The 23,937-nt window shown below is 46.3% G+C and overlaps 5 protein-coding genes and 1 non-coding gene across 7 annotated transcripts; 4 read left to right on the top strand and 2 right to left on the bottom strand.

Annotated features, from left to right (window-relative positions):
* The first annotated feature begins 177 nt into the window (after positions 1 to 177).
* On the top strand, positions 178 to 2,210 carry snip1 (Smad nuclear interacting protein). The gene is made up of 4 exons (XM_057046105.1): positions 178 to 479; positions 609 to 726; positions 998 to 1,533; positions 1,630 to 2,210. The coding sequence occupies exons 1-4, from the start codon at positions 325 to 327 to the stop codon at positions 1,880 to 1,882; spliced, it is 1,062 nt and encodes a 353-aa protein (XP_056902085.1). The 5' UTR covers positions 178 to 324; the 3' UTR covers positions 1,883 to 2,210.
* Positions 2,211 to 4,125: 1,915 nt separating this feature from the next.
* Positions 4,126 to 11,713, top strand: atn1 (atrophin 1). Its single transcript, XM_057045833.1, has 7 exons — positions 4,126 to 4,395; positions 6,056 to 6,177; positions 6,567 to 6,668; positions 6,945 to 7,064; positions 7,248 to 10,066; positions 10,235 to 10,451; positions 10,594 to 11,713. The coding sequence occupies exons 2-7, from the start codon at positions 6,151 to 6,153 to the stop codon at positions 11,497 to 11,499; spliced, it is 4,191 nt and encodes a 1,396-aa protein (XP_056901813.1). The 5' UTR covers positions 4,126 to 4,395; positions 6,056 to 6,150; the 3' UTR covers positions 11,500 to 11,713.
* Positions 11,714 to 11,988: 275 nt separating this feature from the next.
* LOC130533057 (atrophin-1-like) lies at positions 11,989 to 13,623 on the top strand. Of its 2 annotated transcripts, none has more exons than XM_057046201.1 (4): positions 11,989 to 12,087; positions 12,284 to 12,440; positions 12,573 to 12,753; positions 12,894 to 13,623. In XM_057046201.1, the coding sequence occupies exons 2-4, from the start codon at positions 12,320 to 12,322 to the stop codon at positions 12,925 to 12,927; spliced, it is 336 nt and encodes a 111-aa protein (XP_056902181.1). In that variant the 5' UTR covers positions 11,989 to 12,087; positions 12,284 to 12,319; the 3' UTR covers positions 12,928 to 13,623. The 2 variants fall into 2 exon arrangements, with proteins under 2 accessions (XP_056902181.1, XP_056902178.1); XM_057046198.1 differs by having other exon boundaries at positions 12,284 to 12,464.
* A 3,323-nt stretch (positions 13,624 to 16,946) lies between these two features.
* Positions 16,947 to 18,197, bottom strand: LOC130533018 (zinc finger protein 853-like). The gene is made up of 2 exons (XM_057046125.1): positions 17,941 to 18,197; positions 16,947 to 17,838 (listed from the first exon to the last, which is right to left on the bottom strand). Exons 1-2 carry the CDS (start codon positions 18,101 to 18,103, stop codon positions 17,141 to 17,143), a joined length of 861 nt encoding a protein of 286 aa, XP_056902105.1. The 5' UTR covers positions 18,104 to 18,197; the 3' UTR covers positions 16,947 to 17,140.
* A 1,263-nt stretch (positions 18,198 to 19,460) lies between these two features.
* On the bottom strand, positions 19,461 to 23,051 carry tpi1b (triosephosphate isomerase 1b). Its single transcript, XM_057046152.1, has 7 exons — positions 22,856 to 23,051; positions 21,050 to 21,173; positions 20,842 to 20,926; positions 20,582 to 20,714; positions 20,351 to 20,436; positions 20,188 to 20,275; positions 19,461 to 20,108 (listed from the first exon to the last, which is right to left on the bottom strand). Exons 1-7 carry the CDS (start codon positions 22,962 to 22,964, stop codon positions 19,990 to 19,992), a joined length of 744 nt encoding a protein of 247 aa, XP_056902132.1. The 5' UTR covers positions 22,965 to 23,051; the 3' UTR covers positions 19,461 to 19,989.
* A 776-nt stretch (positions 23,052 to 23,827) lies between these two features.
* Positions 23,828 to 23,882, top strand: LOC130533271 (U7 small nuclear RNA). The gene has a single exon (XR_008952529.1). It is a non-coding gene; the product is annotated as a U7 small nuclear RNA (small nuclear RNA).
* Positions 23,883 to 23,937: the final 55 nt, after the last annotated feature.

Here is a 23,937-nt window from a genome sequence, read left to right as displayed (position 1 = left end):
CAATCAGTACAGCTTTAGTTTAAATCAACCCAACCGTTTAGATGTAGAGAACGCCGTGGAAACGTTTTATGTTGTCATGGCAACATGTGATCAACAATGGTTTACCCGAGTGGAGTCAGTAGATTTCTGCCGGAACCAAAGTAAAGTGTGTTTGTATTCGTCCCTACATTTGAGGCGTACCACCGGAAACGGAAGTGGGTTGTTCCTGTATATGTACGACAGAACGACTTAAGCTGTTATATCACGTTGTTTTTAATATAGTTTTGTTTTGTTTGGGGTCTTTTGTAGTCGCGAAAACGCTCGTGAACATATACGTTTATTGAAATGACAAAAGAAAAGCGAAATAAGAAAAGAGATTCTCCGGAGCGGGAGTCAAAAATTAAGATAAAGCAGGAGAGGGAGAGTCCTGTTAGGCCACACAAAACACGCCGCTCCAGGTCGAGATCCAACGGCAACTCAAGCCCACAGAGAACCAGCAGGTATCTCCAACATGATATTATACGATCGTTGATAGCGACTTGCTGCCGGAACAGTGCTCGTTAGACACCGCGACGGTTTAGGAAAGGAAACCCTTTGTCAACGTGTATCTTTTTCTTTAAACTCTTCAGGACGAGAGACCGCTCGTCTGGTAGAAGAGGAACACCTCCGACCGGCCGAGGGAGCAGATCTCCAAGGAACCGAAGGAGTCGTAGCCCCCATCGTCCTGCTGATGTCAGAGTAAAGCGGGTGATTATGTTCGCGACTATAATCGATGATGGTCATTGACAGGCCGTGTCAGCTGGACTTTAGGCGTGCATATAAACATGTAAAATAATATATAATGATATCTGCTTTCGCTCAGTATTGTCAATCAGTGCTGACTTTTGGTTTACAGATAGAATTTGCAGAGCAATTTGTTTAGGACACAGCAACCTTGTAGATTAGTGTTCTGTTTGTCTGTTTTATTGATAAGATTGTTTCTCTTTGGTCCTGTTTTCCTGTTTCATTCATCTCACAGGAGCAAGAAGGGCATCAGGCCAGTGGTGATGAGCAAAGGAGAAGAAATGGGCAGCCAGAGGAGAGACGGAGTAGATGGGAGACAAACCGTGAGGCATCAGACAGACCTCGAGACAGAGGCCGGGACAGAGACAGACGCAGAGAACGGAACGCGCTCGCCTCCCAGGAAGCTGAAAGACAGCAGCACGATGAGCGGCGGAGGGAAAACAGGCAGCAGCGGGAAGAAAATGAAGAACAGAATTTCGGAAGCACAGACGACCCTCCTGTTGAAAAGGAGAAACCAAACTTTGGGCTGTCGGGGGCACTAACGGAAGACACAAACACATTCCGGGGGGTGGTGATCAAATACAACGAGCCGCCTGAGGCTCGCATCCCCAAACGAAGATGGCGACTCTACCCTTTCAAGAACGATGAAGCCCTCCCGGTCATGTACATTCACAGACAGAGTGCCTATTTGCTCGGCCGACAGAGGAGAATTGCCGATATCCCCATTGACCACCCGTCCTGTTCCAAACAACACGCAGTTTTCCAGTACAGGTAAAATTGTCCGATGCTGTCATGTTTTTGAAATCTCAGCCTTCAGTCTAATTTTAAAGTACTAATTTTGTGACTTTTTTGTGTGTGTGTGTGTAGGCTGGTGGAGATTACGCGTGCGGATGGGACCACTGGACGCAGGGTCAAGCCTTATATCATCGACCTGGGCTCTGGCAATGGCACCTACCTGAACAACCAGCGAATAGACCCTCAGCGCTATTATGAGCTCAAAGAAAAAGATGTCCTCAAGTTTGGCTTCAGCAGTCGCGAATACGTCCTCTTGCACGAGTTCTCAGACACAACCGAGGTGGACGCCAAGCGTGAAGAGGACGATGAGGGTCTGGATGAATAAATCTTTTACCACAAACTGTCACCCTGTCCATTGGGGCTAAATTTAAACTTTTTTCTTTTTTTTTAAATAGCCTTTTCTGAAAATATAAAGGAACAATAAAATGTTGGCGTTTGTTATTGCGGTAGGAAAAGGCTGGTTTGTATATTCTTTGATTCTCAAATTATTGCTTCAACCTGCCATAACTGTCTCAAAAAAGACTCTATTCTCAGGTTTTCATGTCATTTGTGCGACGTCACATCAGACACTGTCTTTAGGAAGTAAAAGATGTTTTGCCCAATGTATGAGACTATTTCATATTGTGTTCTGTAAATAAAGATTGTCTCAGTCACATTGTCATGTCAGTTGTATTCTTATAGGTTGATTATTTTTCATATGTATATTTAGTGTTTGTGTTCTACCTGTTCTGGTCGAGAAGAGAAGACGTTAACAAAAACCCCAACTGGGAGATAAATGATGGGTTTGCTACAGTAAAGGTCACACTACAAGTGGAGCAATTGTGGTGTGAGAGGAGCACAACAAGCAACTGTGCTGTGTTGGAGCATGAGCAGAGAGGTTCTTGGTGTCGCTCCGTGTGGAACTGACATGCTGAGTCTTCCCATGGCAGCAAACTGGAGACTGTAAAGCAAAGTAATGCTAACGTTGAGAAGCTCCACACTTGGAGATCATCGTGTAGAATCCACTAAGGAAATGTAGATGCAACGAAGGGGATGAAAGTTCAGGATCGGTGTATTTTAACACATCCTGGATGCAGGACTTTCAGAGGTGGTTCTGCAAAAACAACTTTAACATAGCGAGGTTTTTCTTGCTGCCCAAGAGTGATGGCGATTGTCATGTTGAGGAGCCAAAACGAGCTGTAGGAGGCAGGAAAGGTCATTCAGAGAAAGGCACTCAGAGGTCTCTGTTGTCCAGCAGCACCAACGCAAAGTGTTCAGCAACGTTTGCCAATAATATATACAGATTCACTTTAGCTATAATGTCAATCAAACTCTTTGCACTTTAATGTCATTCTGTAATGTAAAAACACGGTTCTAAAAACTCGTATTTTGTGTCTAATTATCTTATATGTTGTAAGAGATTTATATCCAAATAGTGAAACCCCCACATATACTAAGCTACTAGTATTAGATGCACCAGTATATATTTCTAGAATGAGGATCATTTTTTTTAACTATTTTTTATTTATTCTGTGTGACCTGCCCATTTATTCTGAGATGCATTTATTCTGATTATAGTCGCAGCTGTTTATAAAATAGAATGAAGTTTGATAATATTATCTATCTGGCTGTTTTTGACTTTTATAATTAATTCCACTCGAGTTTCATTGTCTATAATATTTGATTAGATGCTGGTCCGCACGTCTTTGCGCAGATCGGCCAGCAGAGGGAGCGCAACCGCAACGAGAGATGGATGGTGACGATGGAAGCCTGGAGCCGCGCAGGCTTACCGGATACAGTCTCCGGCCTGGTTTCCATGGTGACCACACAATAGGAGACGGGACAGGGGGCTGCGTGAAGGGGAGAATGAGGTAGAGAGAGCGATAGCAGCGGAGCTGAGGAAGGCGAGGGGCGGTGGAGGAGGTCTGCAGAGCCGCTTGACTGGACACACGGTGCAAGCTCCAGACAGACAGACAGACAGTCAGTCAGACAGACACGCAGGCAGACAGGGGGCACATTTAATTACCCAAATGCTAATTGTTGCTTTAGCTTTCTCGATAGAACTGGAGCTGTAATTAGCTGCCATTAAAATGAAAACCGTCACCCATGTAGTTCTTTTTCTTTTGTATGCATTCCGTCACTTTGTCGATGAATGAGACGGGCGTCTCAGAACAAAGACAGGACGTTTCTTCCCGTATGTGAGGCCCGAGCCTCCCCATACAGTAAAGGTGACTCCAGGGGGACTGTAGTCAACTGAGACACAAGAGACCCTCCCTCTCGATCCCCCCCCTCTCCACAGTTCGGGCCCTCTCCCTGCGCCTCTCCTTCTCCCTGCCTCACTACTCCCTCCCTCTAGTCCTCCTCCGCCTTCTCCTCCCCCTCCTCCGAGCCTCCCCCTCTCCTCATGCAAATCACGCCCTCTCCTCTCTCCCTTTCTCTCACCCGACGTGCATCCCTCTCTCCGGCTCACCCCTTCGCTAAAAATTGCGACTGTAATACCGAAGAGGGGTATTAAAAAAGTGCAAGTCGTCTTGGAGGAAGAGTGGGAGTAGGTAGGGTGGGAGAGGGAGGGGGTCAAAAGAAAAAAGGGGGCGAAAGGGGGTGGGGAAGAGGCGAGGGTACGCATCAATTTGTTGGCTTCATTGGCACCCCTTATTTTTTTAGTCGTAAGGAACGAGAAAGAGGTTTCTTTCTCCATTATTGGCATTAGTGGAGCCCGGTGCAATATGAGCCAGCACAAGGCTCCGCTGACAGACGCCAGGGCTCCGAGGCGTGCGCGTCAGCGTGCAACATAAGACGACAAAACAGAGGGAGAGAAACGAAAGGGAGAGTGAGAGCACGCATCGCTGGATATCATAGGTAAGAAGGAAAATGGATGCTTTTACTCTGCTTGGAGCTTTTCCTGCCGGCCACGTCTCTTCGATCCCCCCCACCCCGCGTTTCCTCCTCTTTGTGCGTTCATTACCGCGTTAAGGTTAAATGATGTCCCTGTGAATAAATGTTAACAGAGCAGTGTGCACGACGCGCACCCACATTCCAGCGAGGAAGGGGGGGTGGGGGTGGGGGGAGCCGGTGCGACGTGCAACCATTCGCCATTCCATATCACATTTCTTTTAAGATGTGCTGCGCACCGCACGGGCGTCCATTCTGATCGTGAACATGCGTGATCCGCCGAAAACGAGTCCTCCCGACGTGGATCGTTTTTGTCGCCGGGGGAGTGCGAGGAAGGCTGTGTAGCAGGTCTGCCCCCCAACCCCCAACCCCCCCTCTGCGTGTGTATCAATAACACGGGAAGAAGAAAGAGTTGTTGCGGTGCCTGATGGCTGGTGATGTCAGCACAGCAACTGCATGCTGCTGCTGCTTTGCATCACATGCACAGGTCAGCTAGTTGATAATGCGCGTGTGAGTGTGTGTTCGTGCGTACGTGTAGGACCAGGGGAAGTGAGGATTTGTGCTATGCGTGTGTACCCTATTTGTTTACTGCTCTGAGCAGCCAGTGGACGGCAGATCCACCTGTATCCGACATGCGTGATGCACACGCTAACCTGCGGGGCGCTGAATGTGTTCCCCTCCTGTGAGATAAACTTAATAATCTGCATGTTAATGAGGATTTAGGCTGGGCTGGGATAGGCTGCAACTGCTTATGTGCATCCATTCATGCGAGCATGGGCAGTGATTGTGACAGTTTAGGTTTTACACTTTGGACTGAATCATTCACTGCAGCATGCACTAATAATTAATGCAGAGCCATGTGTAGCGGAGCGGCTGCAGGATTTACAGGAGCTTGTCTGCTCTGACACACACCAAAAATGTCTATGTGCTGACTACATTTAAGGGCTGGAAAGCTCTGTGCATTACTTCTGTGTGTTCAAACTAAACAGTGTCTTTTTTTCCAATCCAGTGATCTGTACTATTTATATCCTCATTCAATATACATGAGCCATTTTTTTTTCATCATAGTGGTACATCAATGAATGGATTAGATGAGGCCTGGCGGTGTGTCTACCTAGTCAGGCACACCCAGATGGATAAAAGATGGTGGGATTGTTGATTTTTTAAGGACTGGCTGGCTGGATAAATAAGCATGTGATTACGAGGGTCATAACGAGGCCCTGTGGGTTAACCACAAGTGCCGTTGCTTTCTGCTGCCGTGGTGAAGGTGAAAGGAGGGGTGGGTGGCTCCCTGTTTCCAAAAAGACTGAGCTGCTCTCTGCAGGCTGTCAGGCAAATGCAAATCTAACAATAAGTACTATTTCTGCTCCCACTTATTTCGTGCTGTGCAATCTGCAAGAAAGTTGCCCTATTGTGCTCGTGTCTTCTTGCTGCAGTGAGTTTTGAAGGTTTATTGTAGTGGAACACCATTGTTTCAGATGTAATGTGCACTAACACACAGAGTGTTACCCTCCCCCTAAAGATTTACTCATTTATTGGGCCCACCTTTAAGTTACTGTTGTATCTTGTGCCATTCATGTACAGCAAAGGATGAAATGATGGAACCTTTATTTATGTTTCCTTGCAGGTTTTGATAGAGCTTGTGGCGTAACGCATAGCAACAACGGCAATCGATTCACACAATGGCCCGTGTTGTAAAATGGATGTTTTGAAGAAGAAATAATGAAAACAAGGACACACAAAGAATCGGTATGAAAAACGGCCTCCGTCTCTTGATGTTGACACAGACTGTTATGATGATGACAGTGTACCTGCATTCTAGAGTGAGCTTACTTCTAAAGTCTGTGATATGTGATATATATGCAATGGTCTTTCTCAATAACAGGCGTAACACAGGTGGAAATGATGTGTTTGTGGCCCACATTTCCATTTCCCTTTCCATTTGCCTCTCTTCTCATTCTTCTCTGTCCACTCACTGGGCTATATTCCACCTTGAATTAAACCGATATGACATTTGTTTTCCTCCAGCTAACACTATTTGAATTACTTTCTGGGTTTTGTCTTTATTTATCATTCCCTTTAACGTGCCCTCACCTTTTTAAATGTGTGCCTCTTTCCTGGACTGTGGGGTTTTGCAGATGCCCATGCGCAGTGGGCGACGGCGGGGGGCGAGTGAGGAGAGAAGGGGCAGACGTCCCCACCCCAGCCCCACACGCCCTGAACGCAGCGATAGACAGACGGTTAGAGCCTCCCCATTCTTGTGTCAAAGTCGAATCGAGGCAAACCCAAATGAAATAAGAACTCTCTGTTTTTCTGTGCGCAGTATTTGTATGAGTCATTAGAATGATTGCTACAGACATATCTGTGCAGCGTCACTATTCTGCTGTTGTTTGAGGCGGTTGATGCACTCTGAGAGTGTTTGCAAGGCGCTCAGTTTAGTTTAGCGTCTCATCGGCGTTTGCTTGGTAGGGTTTCAAAAGCTTCACTGCAGAATTAAAAGTCTTGTGTTGTTTTAGCAAAGAAGTGCTGCTGAGGAATTGGCTGGAAATCGCTTCAGTCGCAGATCACAGGGGCATGATTCATCAGAGAGTGAGGGGGAGGAACTTGTGTCTCCTCCAAAGAGGCAGAAAGTTCAGGTTTGTGTTTCATTTAATCAACCTGTTACATAAAGACTAATTATGAAGCTTTGATTCAGCTCAAGCATCTGCTTTTTGAGTTAATGTGATTATTGTCTGTCCTTCGATTCCTTTGTGCGCAATCCTGCCGCAGTCGGAAAATGTTGAATCACTGCCTAATTTAGAATAATCTTTGCTTGTCAGGATTCAACCTCTGCTCCAAACCCTCCAGCTTCAACACATTCAACTGACAGCTCGGCCCCGTCCACCGTCCCTCCTCCAACCTCTGTTGCCAGCCAATCCCGTGAGAGTGATAATGATGACGGCCAATCCCAGGGCAGCAGGAGTTCAGTCGTCGGGAGCCTGGCTAATAGCAGCTGCAGCCTGAGCAGCGGGCGGGACATAGACCAGGACAATCGTTCCTCATCCCCAAGTCTCTCTGCTTCCCCTTTGGGCAGCTTGGACTCTGATTCTGATGGACCCGACTCGCCAAAACATGGAGAGAGAGAACGGGACAAGTGCAAGGATGGCGGAATGGGCAAGGTGGCAGGAGAGGACAGGCGAATACTGCGAGAGGGGAGAGGAGAGGAGTCTTCTGGTGATGTAGAAACTCGGGGCGCAGACGTACGAATCGAAGACTGTTCTTCTCTTAAACCGCCTTCCACGCCATGCTCTTCATCTGGCCTGACTCCGTCTGTACGTGGATCCGGGGATTCATCAAGTGACAGCAATAGCGGGAGGAAGTCCTATTTCTCCTTGGACTCTAAATTGTTGTGTAAAGTTGAATATGGGGGGCCAACAGGTGTTGACGGTGCACTCTGCGGCAACAGAATTAATGCCAAAGCCAACACTCCGTGTGTTACCAAGACAACCATGTCGGGAGAGTTTCCCCACAACAGCCCGAACATTGCCCACTCTTTGCCCCCTCCACTTCCTCCGCCACCTGCACTAAAGCCTTTGGAACTTGGGGGACAAAACCTGCCCAGTGAGGTCAAGACAGAAAGAGAGAAACTAGAAAAGACTGAGAAACTTCTGGACAAGCCTCAGTCCACTCCTTCTCTTTTGCAACAGGCCAACCCACAGCCACAGTCTCAGGCCCCGACCCAACCCTCCAACCACCCTCACCACTACAGCTCAACTGGCTGGCAGGCTGGCTCAGCGACTGGATGCCAGGGTAGCTGGGGCTACCCCCGTTACCCTGGAAACCATCACCCACACCAACAACAGCACCAACCCCCAGTGCAGCAACAGCAACTTCCCTCGGTTTACAACCCGCCCTCCTCTCGCCACTCTTCTTCTCATCCCTCTTACCTCCCCCAGCCTCACCCCCATCCCCACAGAGAGTACCTTTCCAGGTATGCTGGAGGAGGGGACAGAGAGAGGGGTCCAACAGGAGAGCGAGAAAGGGGAGTGAGGGGGGAATGTGGGGGGAGGGACCTCAGCAGGGAGTTCCCAGCTCCCATGGGCAACAGTGGCAACAATATTGGTGGGGTTAGTAGTAATAGTACTTGCGGCGGTATGACTGGATCTAACAGCATTCAAAGCCGGGAGTTTGGGGGTGTGGGCCCAACACGGGATTTCCAGGTTCCTGGGAGAGAGGGAGTTAATTTAGGTCCTGATAGAAGAGAATTTGTTCCAGGTTTTAGAGAAAGAGACCGAGAAAGGGAACGCGACGCTGGGAGGGAGTTTCCTCTTGCAAACCAAAACCAGAGTAGAGACTTTGGCCCTAATGGAACTGGAGGAGGGCACCCCAGAGACAAAGATACAGGGAGGTGGGGTGAGTTTGGGGGCCAGACTAGAGAGGTGGCAGGCACCACCAACACAAGCAGCAACCCCATCCCTCAGGGAAACCCCTCAAGTTCGACTAGTCATCTCTCCCCAGTCACCCCAATGATAAACCGCGACCCGCCTGCATCACCCCAAAACAACCCAAGTCACCCTTCCCATTCCTCAATTCCCTCACAATCCCACCCACATCCCCAAAACTCATGCAACCGAGACTTCCCTCCTCCCATGGACCAGGCACAAACCCCCTCATCGGGACCAGACCATTTTCATAGGGATTATCCTTCCACAGGAGGAAAAGATTTTCCCACTGGGCTACCTCCTTCTGCCACCACAAATCGAGAGTACCTCAGTCCAACTGGGGTTACTACAAACATGGGAAGAGAGTATTCAGGCCCAGGAGGAACCCTTCACCCTCACCCACCTCACTCCCTCTATCAATCCGGGCCCAGAGACAGGGAGAGGGACTCGAACCTTCGAGAGGCCGCTCTGTACCAAAACCGCGGAGGCCCTAATCAACCTCCGGCTCTCTCTCCTTCTTCTTCATCCAGTCATCATGGTCACCCTCCTACCTATCCTCCGGTACCCCCTCAACCTTCTCTACCCCCCGGTCAGTCCTCTCACACCCAAGCGCCACCACCAGGTATTGCGCCTAACGTACGGCCACCGCTCTACCAGTCGTCTAGCCAGACTCCTCCAACGCCCCTATCTCCACTACCCAGCCCATCCACCAATCAAATAGGAGGCTTCTCATCATTTCCCCCTGGCTCTTCAGCTGGGCCCAGCATGTCAATTCCGGGGTCAGGAGTGGCATCCAGCTGTTCACCTGGTTGTCGCCCATCCCCTTACCATGGCGCATTGAACAGCCACCCTCCATTTGGTGGACCGTACCACCCAAATGGCAACGGTGGCAGCAACATGGCCAACAGCAATAGCAACAGTAGCTTGCCAAATAACAGCAATAGCAATACACAATCGCTCTCACCTCACAACGTTTCAAAAGGCCCTCCTCCTCTCAGTAACTCAGCTAACAACAACAACATTTCAACCCCAGCTTCTAGTTCTTCGCTCCCCAGCAGTGATGGACATTCTGATTCGTGCCCACCACCTACACCTGTTATCAAAGAGGAGCCAATGGAAGATAGGGAAGAGACTGAAAGTCCAGCGCCTACATTAAGAAGCCCCTCTCCTGAACCCAAGCCAGTGGACATTCCCATCCACGCCAGCCAATCAGCACGGTACAGTCAAAGTGACTCCGTCCATTTTGATAATGCTTAAAAATGCTTGTGTGTTCTTTGCTGCGATGCATGTCCTTGTGAGCAGAGCAAAGCACGAATAATGATGCCATCGTGAGTTTGGATTCTTCTCGTCGTAATGCTTTATATTGCTGTGTCGTCAATTTTTAGGTTTCACAAAGTACTTGACCGTGGCAGCGGGAACTCATGTGCCCGCAGTGATGTTCTCTTTGTCCCGTTGGACGGCTCGAAGCTGTGGAAGAAGAGGAATGAGGTGATTGAGAGGGCACGAAGAGAGGTTGAGCAGCGGGCCAGAGACCTGAGAGAGAAGGAGAGGGAAAGAGAAAGGGAACGGGAGCGTGAGAGGGAACTGGATCGACATCTCCAGGTGAGAACATCACAGCATGATAATTATGTAGCGTGCCAGATTTAATGGATTTGATGCGCATTAAATTGATCACTTTAATGGACGGGGAGTAAAGCATATCAGAGTAGACTTGATTTACTGTCTGTTGCTATTTTCTCTACAGCAGCAAAAGGATGCCAGTGCTGCTGGAGGCCGCCAGGGCTCCTCTCTCTTCTTCCCCTCCTCATCTTCAATTATCCTCGACCCCACATCTTCTTCCGCTTCTTCCTCTGGAAACTCGGTCTCCCACCCTCCCCCTCACCCCCAGCATCATCACTCGAACCCGCATGCTCACCTCCCTCCAGCACACCATATTCATCCCACTCTTGCTAACTCTATCCCCCATTCTCTTCTGCTTCCATCCATGGGTGGGGCAACAACAATGGTTGGCCCCCAGGGAGCATTGAGCATAGGTATAGGTGGTCCCTATCTAGGCCCTGACACCCCAGCCCTGAGAACCCTGAGCGAATATGCTCGTCCACATGCTATGTCTCCTCTAGGTGCAGCTAGCCGTGCCCAGGCCCACCACCCACAAATTCACCATGGCCACCCACACATGCACCCCTCGTTCTTCCTTCCACAGTTTCAGAACCATGCTTTAGGCCACCCTCACCATCTGCCTGCTGATGCAGCCACAGCTGCAGCTATCTTGGGGTTTCTGTATGGCGGCAATCTTGAAGGAGGCCCAGGAGTCGGTGGCCATCCTGGGGTGGCAGGAGGACCGATACCTGGGGGGATTGGGGGTCCTGGGTTGGGGGGAGTCGGCTTTCCTCATGCCATGATAGCCCATCGAGATCGAATAAAGCCTGGGTTTGAATTTAAAAGTGATGACCGGGTTTACCCCCTGGTTCCATTCCTGACCATGCAGCTCTTGCTCTTGCCCACTCGCATTCCCATCATGCCAGTGTGCAAGCACATGCACACCCTCTGCTTATTGGAGGAGGTCCTGCAGGAGCTAATGAGGTATCGCTCTATGGCACTCCACCACCTCCTCCCGGTGGCCACCCACACCTCCAAAACCCCACTCTAACTCCAGTAACGCGGCCTAACAACCCTCCTCCCCCCCAGTCCCTGTCGATTCCAACATCTTCATCTCTACTTCCACCTTCCCTCCCCTCTCACCCGTCCACTGCACCTCCATCTGCTCCCCCTGCCCCAGCAGGTTCAACTGTCCCCCCTCCAGCTCCTCCGCCCCCTGCTCCACCAACCACTAATGCCACCACAGTTCATCACCCAGTCCCTCATTCTTCTTTTGCTACTTCACTCTCCTCTCACCTGCCATCAGCTAATGCCCCAGCCGCTTCTGCCGAGGCCTACCCCAATCCCACTCATTCTCCCGCCTCTTACGAGCGCGATAGGGGTGGGGAACGAGAACGGGAGAGGGAGCGGGAGAGAGACAGAGGAAATTTGCTAAACTTTGGAGATAGAGAGCGAGAAAGAGAACGGGAGCGAGAAAGAGGAGGAAGCGGTGGAGGGGGAGGAGGAGGAGGAGGCGCAAACGGAGGAGGAAGCAGCGGAGGAGAGAACCTCGGGCGTCTTCAGATGTTGAACGTGACACCTCATCATCACCAGCATTCCCACATCCACTCACATCTTCACCTGCACCAGCAAGACACAGGTACCCATTGCTACTAACACTGCTGTCACGATCTGTCTGCTAAGAAGTAGCATCACTGAACATGTGGATGCTCATGTTCTGCTAAAAGCGTCACTTTATTTATGATAGTGTGTGTTAAGTAATTGATTTTTAGAAATCGTGGCTATCACCTTCATTTTGACCCTTATTGAAATATATCATGTATTTGTTATTACATCATTGGCATCCAGCGACGGGCGGGGTTCACCCCCTGATGGACCCGTTGGCATCGGGGTCTCCTTTGGCACGCCTCCCTTATCCAGGAGCCACCCTGGGAACTCCCATCCTGGCTCACCCCCTCACTGACAGCGAGGTGCTCCGCCAACAGCTGTTCGGTGAGGAGAAGGCTCCTCGTCCATGTACTTGTTCAGCTTTTTTTTTAATCTCTAAAAACTCTGCTGCTAAAAGGTTACACGATTGATCGCACCCCCGCATGCTCCCTCTGTTTCCTCGCCGTGCGTGTCCAGGTGCTCCTTTCCGTGATCTGCCCCAGCCATCTTCCCTCACTGGTCCCATATCAGCAGCACATCAACTTCAGGCCATGCAGCAAGCCCAAAGCACAGAGCTGCAGATCCAGAGACTGGCCCTGGAACAACAGTGGATCCATCATCATCACCACCACTCCCTCACCCAGGAAGAGTACTACAGGTGAGACTGTAAAGAAACAAAGTTCCAGAATACGACGCATGAAAAAAGCCGCACAAACATGAACATGCAATCAGTTGAGGCGAGAAGGAACTCCTAAGGAACTCCTAACCCCGACAGCTTTTCCTCTTTGAACCTTTCAGTCACCTGAAGAAAGAAAGCGATAAGACTCTGTGAGGGAGCAACAACGTCCAGGGGAGAGAAGGTGTGCAGAATTCAACCACCGACGCGAGAGAAAAGCACTGAAAACAACAAACGAACAAAGGCTCCGAACAGACGCAATCAGAGAGGGAAGCAGAAGAAAAAAAGCGATTAAGAAGGATTCCGAAAGGAGAAACTGTTGCTCACTGTTTCTGCAGATGCGCCGGAGGTCCGGACTCCTGAGGTTCGCTGCGTAAAGTTGTCGACTCTGATCCTGTTTTGTATCGTGCTCTGTACAGTAACTTAGACGAGAAGCGGCAAACGTAAAGTACCTGTAAAATACTTTGATGCCAGAAGGAATGTGTACATGAGTCTTTTATGTCTTTGCATGTAGCTAGGCACTTATTCTGAACTGGTGGACCTTTTGGTTCTGTTTTTAGTAAACCCCCCCCCCCCATTTGTATCTGAGGGGTGTTCATATATGCATGAGACCAGCAATTTAGTGTTATGTTTATGATCTATAGTATTGTTATTATGATTAATGTTGTCTGTTTGTTGATAATGATATAATTATATATACAGTACATATTATTTGTATTATTTTTTTACATTTTCATGGTATGGCAGTCAGTTTTTATGTTTATTTTTTAATTTTCAATTTACCTTGTGAAACAAGATGCAAATTAAAGCAAAAAAAAAAATCTGGAAATAAATTATAAGCTTTTTTTGCTACTCCCTTTTGCAATGTCATGTGTACACTATTCCTCTTTCCAAGCACACACATATACACTCCGTCTTTGTTTTATACAAGTCACTCATGCACAAAGCATATCAAATTCCTTACTCTTCTCCCCCTCCCCCCTTTTCTGACTCCCCCTCTTTCTCCCTGTCGGTCCAGCCCTGTTGTGGAGTGTAGCTAATAGGAGACACATGGGATGAGTGCGAGACATGGGAGTTGTGTAGCTCCAGTGAACATCAGCCACCCTGTAGAGCAAGCTTTCTATCATGCACTGTAAAAAAAGAATACAAAAGAAAAGAAGGGGACAGAAGTGAAAAGAAGAACTGTGCAATTGTGATCTCCGGAGGCTCCAGGCTGCGTGTGTTCAGACTGTGTCCGGATGGAGGAATCTCCTTCAAACGGACATGGATCAGTGAATACGGCCATCACGTCGCAAGCCAAAAATCATTCCTGGTTCACAGATTTGGAGCATGAAGATCGCGGTGAACTTGTCTCATGTATTTTTCTATGCAGTATAAATAACACACCCTGCTGCAGTGTTGATTGATGACCTTATCTGGGAAAACAATCTCAGGCGAGATAATAGCATTGGATGGGAGGTATGGCTCAGTATGGGAAATATATACAGTGCAGAGCATGTCTGTAAGTTGGTATGTAGGTTATGTGTCATTTAAAGTCACCTTGAATAACTGTGTCAAAATTAAAGTATCTCCTAGCAGAACAAATCTGATCGCCCCTCTTGTGACATCACGTGTGCTGGATATTCTTAGCATTTCATCATTCCTGGTCTTGGATTGTTTGCTCGTCATAAGAAAGATGAAATTCAAAAAGATGTCTAAAACCTCCCTATTTTGGCCTTTTAAGGCATTTTGCATATAAAAAAAATAGTTATAAATAGCTGCTGTTTTGCTAAAAGAAACATTTCTTTCATTTTGACCTACTTTGAGTGTCAGATAGGGATAAATCAGGATATTGCAAAGTGACGGATTAATTTTATCTTACTGAGTTCATGCCTGTGGTTTATGGAATTATACATAATTAATTGTACTCTTTGTACGAGGCAACTCCAGGCATGTTGTTCTTTCTATGAAGACCGGATCAAAAAGTGAATTTATCCAGATGTTGAAGCCTACAGGTGACACCAGCTGACAGAGGCCTCACTCAGCACTCAAGCTGTGAGCTCCATGGACTCAGTGGTCTGGATGGTCTCCTGGGCAGAGGTCCAGAGACGGGAGAACGCTCCAGAAGATCAACCTTCACCGCAGCACTCCACCAGTCTGAGGTACCCGGGACCTCCGACTGGGCCGAAAGGTGACCTAACAACAAGACAGTGACTCAAAACACACAATCAAGACAACACGGCTCCTTCTGTTGGTGAGCCAGAACCCCAAACATCGCTCAGAAGACCAGTAAATGGCGGCCACGCCCGTCCAACCTGATCTATGAAGAAGAATATGGCCGAATATTTGAAAATTCATCATTCCCTCAACATTTTCCCCTTGTTTCCAGCAGCATTTTGGCTTTTAGCTGACTGTGTGACATCTTCCAGCCCCTCTATTCACTCCTCCGCCTTCCTCTTGCACCTTCCTCTTATAGGAGCGCTCAAACTTCTCTCTCAATAAATCTCCCACCTTCCCCTGTATTTTTAAAAATCTGGCCTATTAATATTAAGATTAAGATTAAGATGAACTTTATTCATCCCCGTGGGGAAATTGAATTATAGTAGCAGCGTATGCAGAGTAAAGAGACAGAATAAATAATATCTGTAACAGACTGGGACACTGCGCAGGTACTTCTGAACAGCTTTCTTAACAGCCAAAGAATCAGACAATTAAATGAAGATGCTAAAAAGCTCACCCAGATAGAATTAAAAGATTTACTAATATATAGAATGGACTTAATGATGGGTGGGCTCACCAGTTCAAACTTGATGTTTTGGCAACATCCTAATTGTGTTTTTAAACCCTGAATCACTGTATCAAGTTAAAGGGAACAAAGAGCGAGGAAGCCCGTTGGCCACACAGTTAATGGGAAGCACACTTTCTGGTTTTCTTTATTTTCATTTTTCTTTCTTTGAGACTGAATTTCGTTCCTACAAAACAGCACAGAATCTGCAGACTGGCTTGTAAAATAATCCAGAAAGGCCATCTCTAGGGGCAATTAAATAGCTGTCCTACAGTCTTAAATCTGTGCACTTGACATAAGTAGTTTACTACACAGAGCACTTGCATGCGTCTGAGTGCTCTCTCCAATAAGTGGCGCACCCTGAAAACATGAATGAAGAGCCTGCAGCCACTTACCGCACTCATTAGTTAGCATCAGGATCAAACTGGCTAATACACGATAATAAAGGGCAGGTGTGACCTGAGCGGGACCATTGAAACGTGTGTGCTGCTTCCTTGAACCCAGCTGGGCCTCAAGAAGCTCGAGCAGCAATTGTGATCATCAAAGGCTTCATTTTCCCAGAATTACTGTGTTTACGAGGGTGTTGATGCTCCAAAGTGGACACTAACCGGAGTTTGCGTTCATTAGATTTTACTACAGTTTATTACAGTTTAATTACACATGGGAGGGTAGCAGATTAGTAATTAGGGCACACTTTTTTCATATTTGAAACACTTTTTGTTTAAATAACTAGGCTACATTTTCCTGGTTCTATTTACATATGGCATAAAAAATCTGGTAACTTCTTTAACATGTTCAGCATTTGGCAACCAGCCATTTATGCCCTACTGGGTTTAATATGTAGCGATCATCTTCTTTCCTTCCATCGCTGCTTGTAAACGTTTCACTGTATAAAACACGATGTTTATTGTGGTGCTGAAATAAATGGCCTGTGTTTATATAACTTGTAATTAATCAGCCTGCTAAGGAGCAGCGAACATTCCCATGATTTGGCATTCAGCTACTTGTTCCAGCAGAGCCTGACTAGACTGCAGCAGCAGTTTCACACTACTGCCCCATTTTCCTCATTTCTATACTGTAACATGACAAAAAAGGTAAGAAAAAAGACCAGACCAGACCGGTTACTGGTCCATAACTGTGTAAAGGTAACAAATGTTTAGAAGTTGGTTGGAATTGTGTGTGCCGTTACCATATAAATGCTTTGTTTGTCTTAAGTCTGCAGGTTTATAATTTATCAGGGAGAAAGTGTTCCCAGTTTTCCATAGCACTCTGTATACAGACAGTGAAATTCATTGTCAACTACTCAAAGATTGATTGGAAATTGTGAATGAAATGCAGCTACCGCCCCCTACCGGTGAGCAGTGGCTTTATTAGAATATTTATATTTATTTTTTTTAAAGATGGACTACCAAACCTTTAATCATTGGTTTATTTGAAAAGGGAATTTACAGCACTAGTATAAAATGCATCCTAACATTTTTATTAGAATTATTTTTAAAAAAGGGTAAGATTTAAGCAACTGGCACATAAAAGCAGTCGTGCACATTTATCGACCCACCAAACACAAAAAATAGAGTACATTCTGTGTGGAACACTTTTGGGACGTCACTCCGGCTGATTTTCCCTTTTATGCACACTTCTAATGTGTCGGCCAAGAGACTCCATCCACTTAAAGGTTTTGCCACAGTAGTTACAGATGAAGCGCTTGCCCTCGCTGTGGATGGTCTGGTGCCTGTTCAGCGCGCTGGTGGTGATGAAACTTTTCCTGCAGATGTCACATCTGTACGGCCTTTCGCCCGTGTGCGTCCTGATGTGAGCCGCCAGGTGGGAACTGTTGCTGAAACGCTTCTCGCACACGGAGCAGCAGTACGGCCGCTCCCTGCTCTCGTCGCCGTTGCTGTTGTCGCTGCTGTAGGGGTGGAACGATAAAGCGGCGTCCTGGAGGCCGCTGCGCAGCCCGGGGGGCGACGACATGAAGTCTTTAATGTCTGACTCGAGGTGGTCGAGATGATCGTGTTCTTCGGGATCCATCCAGAACTCCTCTTGGCTCTGCTGCTGCTCCAGCTCCTCCTTGACCAGCGAGGGCTGTGGGTGCTTCTGCTCCACGCCGCTGCTCTCCTCCTCCTCCTCCTCCTCCTCTTCCTCCTCCTCTGGCTCACAGTGTTGGGGGTGCTCGACAGGTTCCACCGCAGCGAATGAGTGATGGTGTGGCTCTCCGGGGGGAGGAGGAGGAGACCGAGGTGATTGATGGAGGTGTCCGTGGCTAGGCTCCTGGTCGGGGGGGCTTTTATCCAACCGTGACTCTGGGTTGAATGGAAACAATCACAACATCGCAGTCGATGAAAACCAAATTACAATGTACTCAGTCATAGTTTGATTTGCAATCGTGTAGAAGTAAAACCAACCGGACTTTAGAAGCTTCAGCTGCATCCGGAGACGACTTATTTCCAAATCTTTCGAGCGACAGATCTCCTCTCTGTACTCAATTATTGTCTTCTCCACCGCTCCTAATATCTCCTCCGCCGCCGCCGCCAGCCTCTCGTTCAGGAAAACTCTCAGCGAATGCATTTCGGTCGTTTAGTAACCTTCCGTTGCTCTACGAGACGTATTCTTGCAAGCCCGCACGTCACGCTTCGATTGTAAACACGGACGTGAATGACGTGAGGATGAGCTGCGAAGAGGCGGAGCTAAAACTGGCGAGCGCCCCCTGTAGGAGCGGAGGAAACACTGCTTAGAGGCTGTAACCGTGAGTAAATCGATCATAATTAAGCTAAACCAAAAAAAAATAAATCATTTTTTAAAATTGGTGTGGCAACAACATATATATACACCTTTAAAGGTGTATTTGAGTTTAAAAAAAAATTCATATTTATTATGATAAGTAAATGAAAAAGGACCTTTCCAAATATCTAAGCATGAAAGTCTTCAATATAGTTTTCACATCTTGAATAACATTGTTAATTTCGGTAAATTTCTAAAAGGAATTTGTGTTTGTATATTCTGATGACTGATGCCAGCAAAAGGTGTGAGCTGCTTCTGAATGGTAACACTGCCTGCTGTTGCAGAGCTTAGCTATTGGGCTTTGTCACCACAGAAAGAATGTAAGAAAAGACCAGGTGGTCGAATGTTTAGCTTTAAAATCAAGTGTTTGCAGAAGACAATTGTGGAGGTTGTGAAGAAAAACTACAATTAGATTTTGACCTGATCGTAACCCAAGGTTTTTTATTTTATTGTTTGCAGTAGTAGTTTTTTTTTTTTTTTTTTTTTATTTTAAATTCTGAGCCATTTTACAATCCCTCTGCACTACTCACCCCAAGCTGTCAGTGTGTTTTATTAGAGAACAGTTGGTTATTTTTCTTTGGCAAATATCTACTCAAAGCAACAAGCAAACAAAGAACAAACCTTAACAACACAAAGCAAACAATGTTTGGATAACTCAGCTGAAAAAAGACAAAGCATCAAAATGGACTATCAATACTTTTAAACTCTTCACACTATGTGGACTCATATACAGTTTTACATAACTTAATTATTCTATTGCACCCTGACAATTCTCAACAGTTCATCATTTCATGCAGGTTGGATCCTATTATATTTTTACATTATAATTTTCTTTGAGATTTAAGGGAGAAATCTTCATATAACACAAGTTGTTTTAGCTTTCTATAATTTCTCAAGTTTCAAACAGCCAAAGCTTTTATCTTCATCCGAAACTTGAAATATACAAGTTGGTTAAATTACACCATAAAATTAAAATAAGAAAGTAAGGGAAATCTTTAACTCGACTGTTTCAACAGGAGCTCACTCTTAGATAAAGATACCCATCAACCTCCACCCTTCTAACCACATATGATCAGCGGGGATGATTAAAAGTATTGCTGCCAGTCACAAATGGACACAAAAATTAGACTCAATACAACTGAAATAGTCTCTATAACATTTATTATATCGTCTTCTTACAGCATTCCCACCCTTTGTCCTTCAGGCCAATTGATCAACATGAAATGACACATCTCGCTTGGCAAGACAGCCGGTCAGAGCTGGTCGAGCACATCTACATGGAGTTAAAAGCCACTGAACATCATAGTTACACAAAGAGACACCAGTGTTATTAAAAAGAAACAAAATTCTTTTGATTGACAGGAGCTGTGACACCGTTCACAAAGCTTTTTGTAAACTTTTCAAGTAAAGGCGCAGACTGACGGCCAAAAGGATTGAGCGCTTGGTGTGGCAGTTAGTACACACACGGGTTGTCTTGTCTCAGTGCAGTACAGTGAATGTGTCAACTTGTCCCTTTGCAAGATGACTAAATATGCCAATGGGGGGGAAAAAAGAGGAGAACAGGGAAATGACATCATTGCACAAGTACTTTGAACAAAAAGGGAAGAACACTAAGTGATGGACTGAAACTGAATGCTCTGAATGTGGTCTCACTCGTAGCTAGCGGTCAGTTTTTATGCCTTGGCGTTGATAATGTCAATAAACTCTGGCTTAAGGGAGGCTCCACCCACGAGGAAACCGTCCACGTCCTTCTGGGCAGCGAGCTCTTTGCAAGTACCACCAGTCACCGAACCTGAAAAGCAGAACAGATCCGTGAGCAGAGCTGGAGAGAGGAACTGAAGCTGAAAATTCAAGCGCTTGGTGGCACAGACCTCCATAGATGATCCTCACAGAGTTGGCCACCGCCTCAGATACGTTGGTCTTGAGCCAGGCCCTCAGCTTTTCGTGAACCTCCTGAGCCTGAGGTCGCACACAAAACATGTGCGTGGTTATATAAAGAACCAGCCCAAAACTTTCTGACTGTTGCTAACATACCTGCTGGGGGGAAGCAGTCTTGCCGGTGCCAATGGCCCAAACAGGCTCATAAGCCAGCACGACCTTGCTCCAGTCTTTTACATTGTCTGCAAAAGAGACGTGTGATAAGACTCCAATGTGCATTTCACAACAGGTCTAACGCACACACTGTCCATGAAAGGTGTGTTGCGACATTCAGACTCTGCAGATTTAGGTCTGTGTGTGCAGGGGGGTGTGTTAGGTGCCGCTCACCTGCGATGACCTTGGTCTGAGCAAAGACAACCTTCTCTGTGATGCCGCCCTCTCTCTCGTCCAGCTTCTCACCAATGCAGGCAATGACGCCCAGGCCGTTCTCCAGAGCGTGGGCTGTCTTCTGACCAATGAGCTAACACCATATAGAACAGCGATTCATGATGGGAACTCTGGGCACGGTTCTTTTCCCCCCCCTCACGAAACACTTGTTGCATACACAGATAGTGGCCATAAAAATGATTAAAAGCTTCCTAAACTACCTCATCACTCTCCCCAAAGACGTGGCGCCTCTCAGAGTGGCCCAGGATCACCCAGTTCACGCCACAGTCTTTGATCATCGCAGGGCTGCGGACGACATTGGGAACAGAAAACTTTACACACGTTCTCCGTGTTGAGGATTCCAAACGTGACAGATCTGAACAGATTTATGACAGATCTGAACCCTTTTCTGTTTTTTGACACACGTACCTGATCTCCCCGGTGAAGGCACCCTTGGCTGTTTTGTAGCAATTCTGAGCAGCCACACCAAACTTGGCGTCCAGCTTGGACCTGACAAAGTCCAGGTAGATGGATGGAGAACCACACACCACCTCTGCAGAATGGGGGAAGGGTGGGACAAGTTCAATCTAAGATATAATGTTCTTTATACACTATTTTAATAGCATAGAGGACAAGTTTGTAGTTTGGATTGGTTCAGGTCAGAGGAAAATCACATTTTAGGAATTATTAATATGACTCCAACAATGTGCAATAGATGTAGTAAATTAACTGAAGCCAAAAGCAAAACTACATTATGTAACTTTTTGATGGCAAAATTGATGACATTACATTTGTCTTACAGATTGAAACTCGATATTACTATGATCAAAGGTATAAGCATTCTGAAATATATGAAATGGAAAAAAAAACCCCACTAAATTAGATAAACAAACATCAGAAGCAACTGTAAATAACCTAAAACATCAGCCAAACAAAGGCTAGAAAAGTTAAATCTAAAATAACCCCAAGACAATGTATCTGTTATTCCAGCCAGCATAGTAATTTATCTTAAACTTTTATTACTTTCCCTTAATAGAAACAAAACTACTGAAGAAATTTTTAGAAATCATGCTTTTTACTGATGTTACGGAATTCTACCATTTTACTTGATTGCATAAAAACCAAGTTTCAGTCTGAATCAGCAGTTGTACGTGAAGTTTGCTCAAGACGCCGAAATTCCCAATGTAACTTCATCTTGGATTACAGGATTCTATATTAAAGTCCTTGTGTTATTATTGGCGTGGTAAAGGTCATTTCTCCCCAGTCAGAGTCAGGTCTGCCTGTATTAAAGGTCTGAGTTCAGCCTCTTTAAGGTCACCGGAGTCAATGCATTCTGCAGAGGTCAGACAAAAGTCACGAGAGGAACCAAAAGTAGAGTTTAAACATTCAGATGAGATGAACCCAGTCTAAACTGAAAAAAGGACGAATTTAAAGCTGCACGCACCCGAAAGCATTACTTGGTTTCCACTTATTTACTGTGGTCCAACTAGAGCCTGAATATAGTAATAGCCTCTTTCTGTGACTGGTATTACAGTTGCGTAACGCCAGTTTGCAGGAGGAGCCCCGCTGGCATGATGACAGGCGAGCAAGGTTCGGAGTCTCCGCGTATGTTCACTAAATCTGCACAGTCTGAATTAAAAAACTGGCGTCCAAAATAAAAGCCCACAGCTGCCCGTGGTTATTTTTTCCCCTGGTCTCTGAAGCCCACAGGACGGAGACAAACGGCAAAATCTTCACTGCTGCATTCAGGGCAATCGGTAAAAAACGCTTTTGGGCAGACACAAGCCACTGGAGGGCACAAAAATCGATGTTTCCGGGGTATTCTGGGCTAAACGTTTTCATGGAGCCAGAGTTTTGTCGATTGTCTGTCTGACTCCACGGAAAATCTGAAGCGGAGCTTAAAACGGGCCACAGGTTCGTGTGTTTTTCCATGAAGAGCAGACAGTGAATGCAGCACATCCCGGCAGGACTACGTGCTGCTGCAAACGCACACCCGCCGCCACCGACGTGACTAAACAATTCACCATCCGAACATTTCACCAATTCTGCCTGCAAAGGGTAAAGGCTCGGCGGTAACACACGGGCAATTAATGCTGGCGACCCACGTGACGCTAATATTGATTAAATGCATGACGGGGCCATGTTAATACGGAAGAAAGTCAACAGCCATGACTATAATCGCTAAAATGCTCAATGAATGACTGCAGTTTTGGTTTAGTCACAAAATCAACATACCGACATTAGAGTCCACCTTGGCTCCATTCATGGTTTGAATGAGCTCGCCAAGACTTTTCTTGTCACCGTTCATCTTCCAGTTTCCACCGACAAAGAATTTCCTGGTCATGTTTGCGGTTTCGAGGGTATTTCTTGGGAAATTAAAACGGGGCTAACAGGCCACAAGGTGCACAAGGGGAGAGAGCGGATAAAATAGTGCAGTGCGAAGTATTTATAAAATGGGAGCTTTAACAGCTCCTCCCTCACAGCTCCATTGGTTAATGGTGGCACGCCCGTGAACGCATCTCCCCACAGGAAGAGGAGGATAAATGTCATGCTGCATTCAAAGACTGCTAGTGAAGACGGTACAGACACTATCGCTGTTTAAAAGTTAAAAGAAAACTATTATACAGATAAATAGGCACATTGCAAAAGCTAAAAAAAACAACCCAAAATTTCAATCTCCAGCGCGAGAAAAATGATAGCTGACACATTTTTAGCTCGTCAACCAAAAAAGGCAAAATACAGTCACGCAGTTTGTGTGTACGTGCAGTAAAACACCAGATAGCATCATATGAGACTCGAGGATTTGCATATGTGATCAGTCTCGGCTTGCCATTTGTTTAATGTAAAATCTGTGCAACTTTTTGAAGTGTTATAACGTGTTTGAGTTTTCTATTGTGTAATTGTAATTGTATAGCCCCGCCTCTCTGATCACATGTTACGGTACCGTGTTCTGATTGGAAGACACTACATTCATTTTTATACCCAAGAGCCTTTGCGGCGAAACGTTTCGATTTGGCAAAAATAACTTTATATTATGATATTAGCTTCTACTAAGAAAGAAACACAGAAATATCCCTGAACTAATTGAAAGTCGAGTGGATTTGTGGGGTTATAGGACTTTGAATGGGCAGAAGCTAAAATGCCAAACCATAATGATGGAGTACATACGCAAGATACTAATACTGCTGCGCTACAAGTGTAAGCTAGGAATGATTGCTCTTTAGATATTTCTCTAGTAGGCTTTTCATACAGAGAAGCCCCCTCAAATCTGTGAAATTAAAAGATCTCATCGAGCGTGTTGCTTAGTTAGACTTGAT

The sequence above is a fragment of the Takifugu flavidus genome, chromosome 10 (genome assembly GCF_003711565.1).
Source record: "Takifugu flavidus isolate HTHZ2018 chromosome 10, ASM371156v2, whole genome shotgun sequence".
Taxonomy (NCBI): Eukaryota; Metazoa; Chordata; class Actinopteri; order Tetraodontiformes; family Tetraodontidae; genus Takifugu; species Takifugu flavidus.
This window is presented reverse-complemented; position numbering and strand designations above follow the sequence as displayed.

Bases quoted from the DNA above. Each gene is read 5' to 3' on its own strand.
- snip1 (XM_057046105.1), top strand. From the start codon at position 325: ATGACAAAAGAAAAGCGAAATAAGAAAAGAGATTCTCCGGAGCGGGAG. The intron at 480-608 runs GTATCTCCAACA...TAAACTCTTCAG, and splicing joins AGCCCACAGAGAACCAGCAG to GACGAGAGACCGCTCGTCTG. The intron at 1,534-1,629 runs GTAAAATTGTCC...GTGTGTGTGTAG, and splicing joins CACGCAGTTTTCCAGTACAG to GCTGGTGGAGATTACGCGTG.
- atn1 (XM_057045833.1), top strand. From the start codon at position 6,151: ATGAAAACAAGGACACACAAAGAATCG. The intron at 6,178-6,566 runs GTATGAAAAACG...GGGGTTTTGCAG, and splicing joins CAAGGACACACAAAGAATCG to ATGCCCATGCGCAGTGGGCG. The intron at 7,065-7,247 runs GTTTGTGTTTCA...TTTGCTTGTCAG, and splicing joins CAAAGAGGCAGAAAGTTCAG to GATTCAACCTCTGCTCCAAA.
- LOC130533057 (XM_057046198.1), top strand. From the start codon at position 12,320: ATGGACCCGTTGGCATCGGGGTCTCCTTTGGCACGCCTCCCTTATCCA. The intron at 12,465-12,572 runs GTACTTGTTCAG...GTGCGTGTCCAG, and splicing joins GGAGAAGGCTCCTCGTCCAT to GTGCTCCTTTCCGTGATCTG. The intron at 12,754-12,893 runs GTGAGACTGTAA...TGAACCTTTCAG, and splicing joins ACCCAGGAAGAGTACTACAG to TCACCTGAAGAAAGAAAGCG.
- LOC130533018 (XM_057046125.1), bottom strand. From the start codon at position 18,103: ATGCATTCGCTGAGAGTTTTCCTGAACGAGAGGCTGGCGGCGGCGGCG. The intron at 17,839-17,940 runs GTTGGTTTTACT...CATTCAACCCAG, and splicing joins GCTGAAGCTTCTAAAGTCCG to AGTCACGGTTGGATAAAAGC.
- tpi1b (XM_057046152.1), bottom strand. From the start codon at position 22,964: ATGACCAGGAAATTCTTTGTCGGTGGAAACTGGAAGATGAACGGTGAC. The intron at 20,715-20,841 runs GTAGTTTAGGAA...ATATGGTGTTAG, and splicing joins TCTTTGGGGAGAGTGATGAG to CTCATTGGTCAGAAGACAGC. The intron at 20,109-20,187 runs GTCTGTGCCACC...TCTGCTTTTCAG, and splicing joins TGTGAGGATCATCTATGGAG to GTTCGGTGACTGGTGGTACT.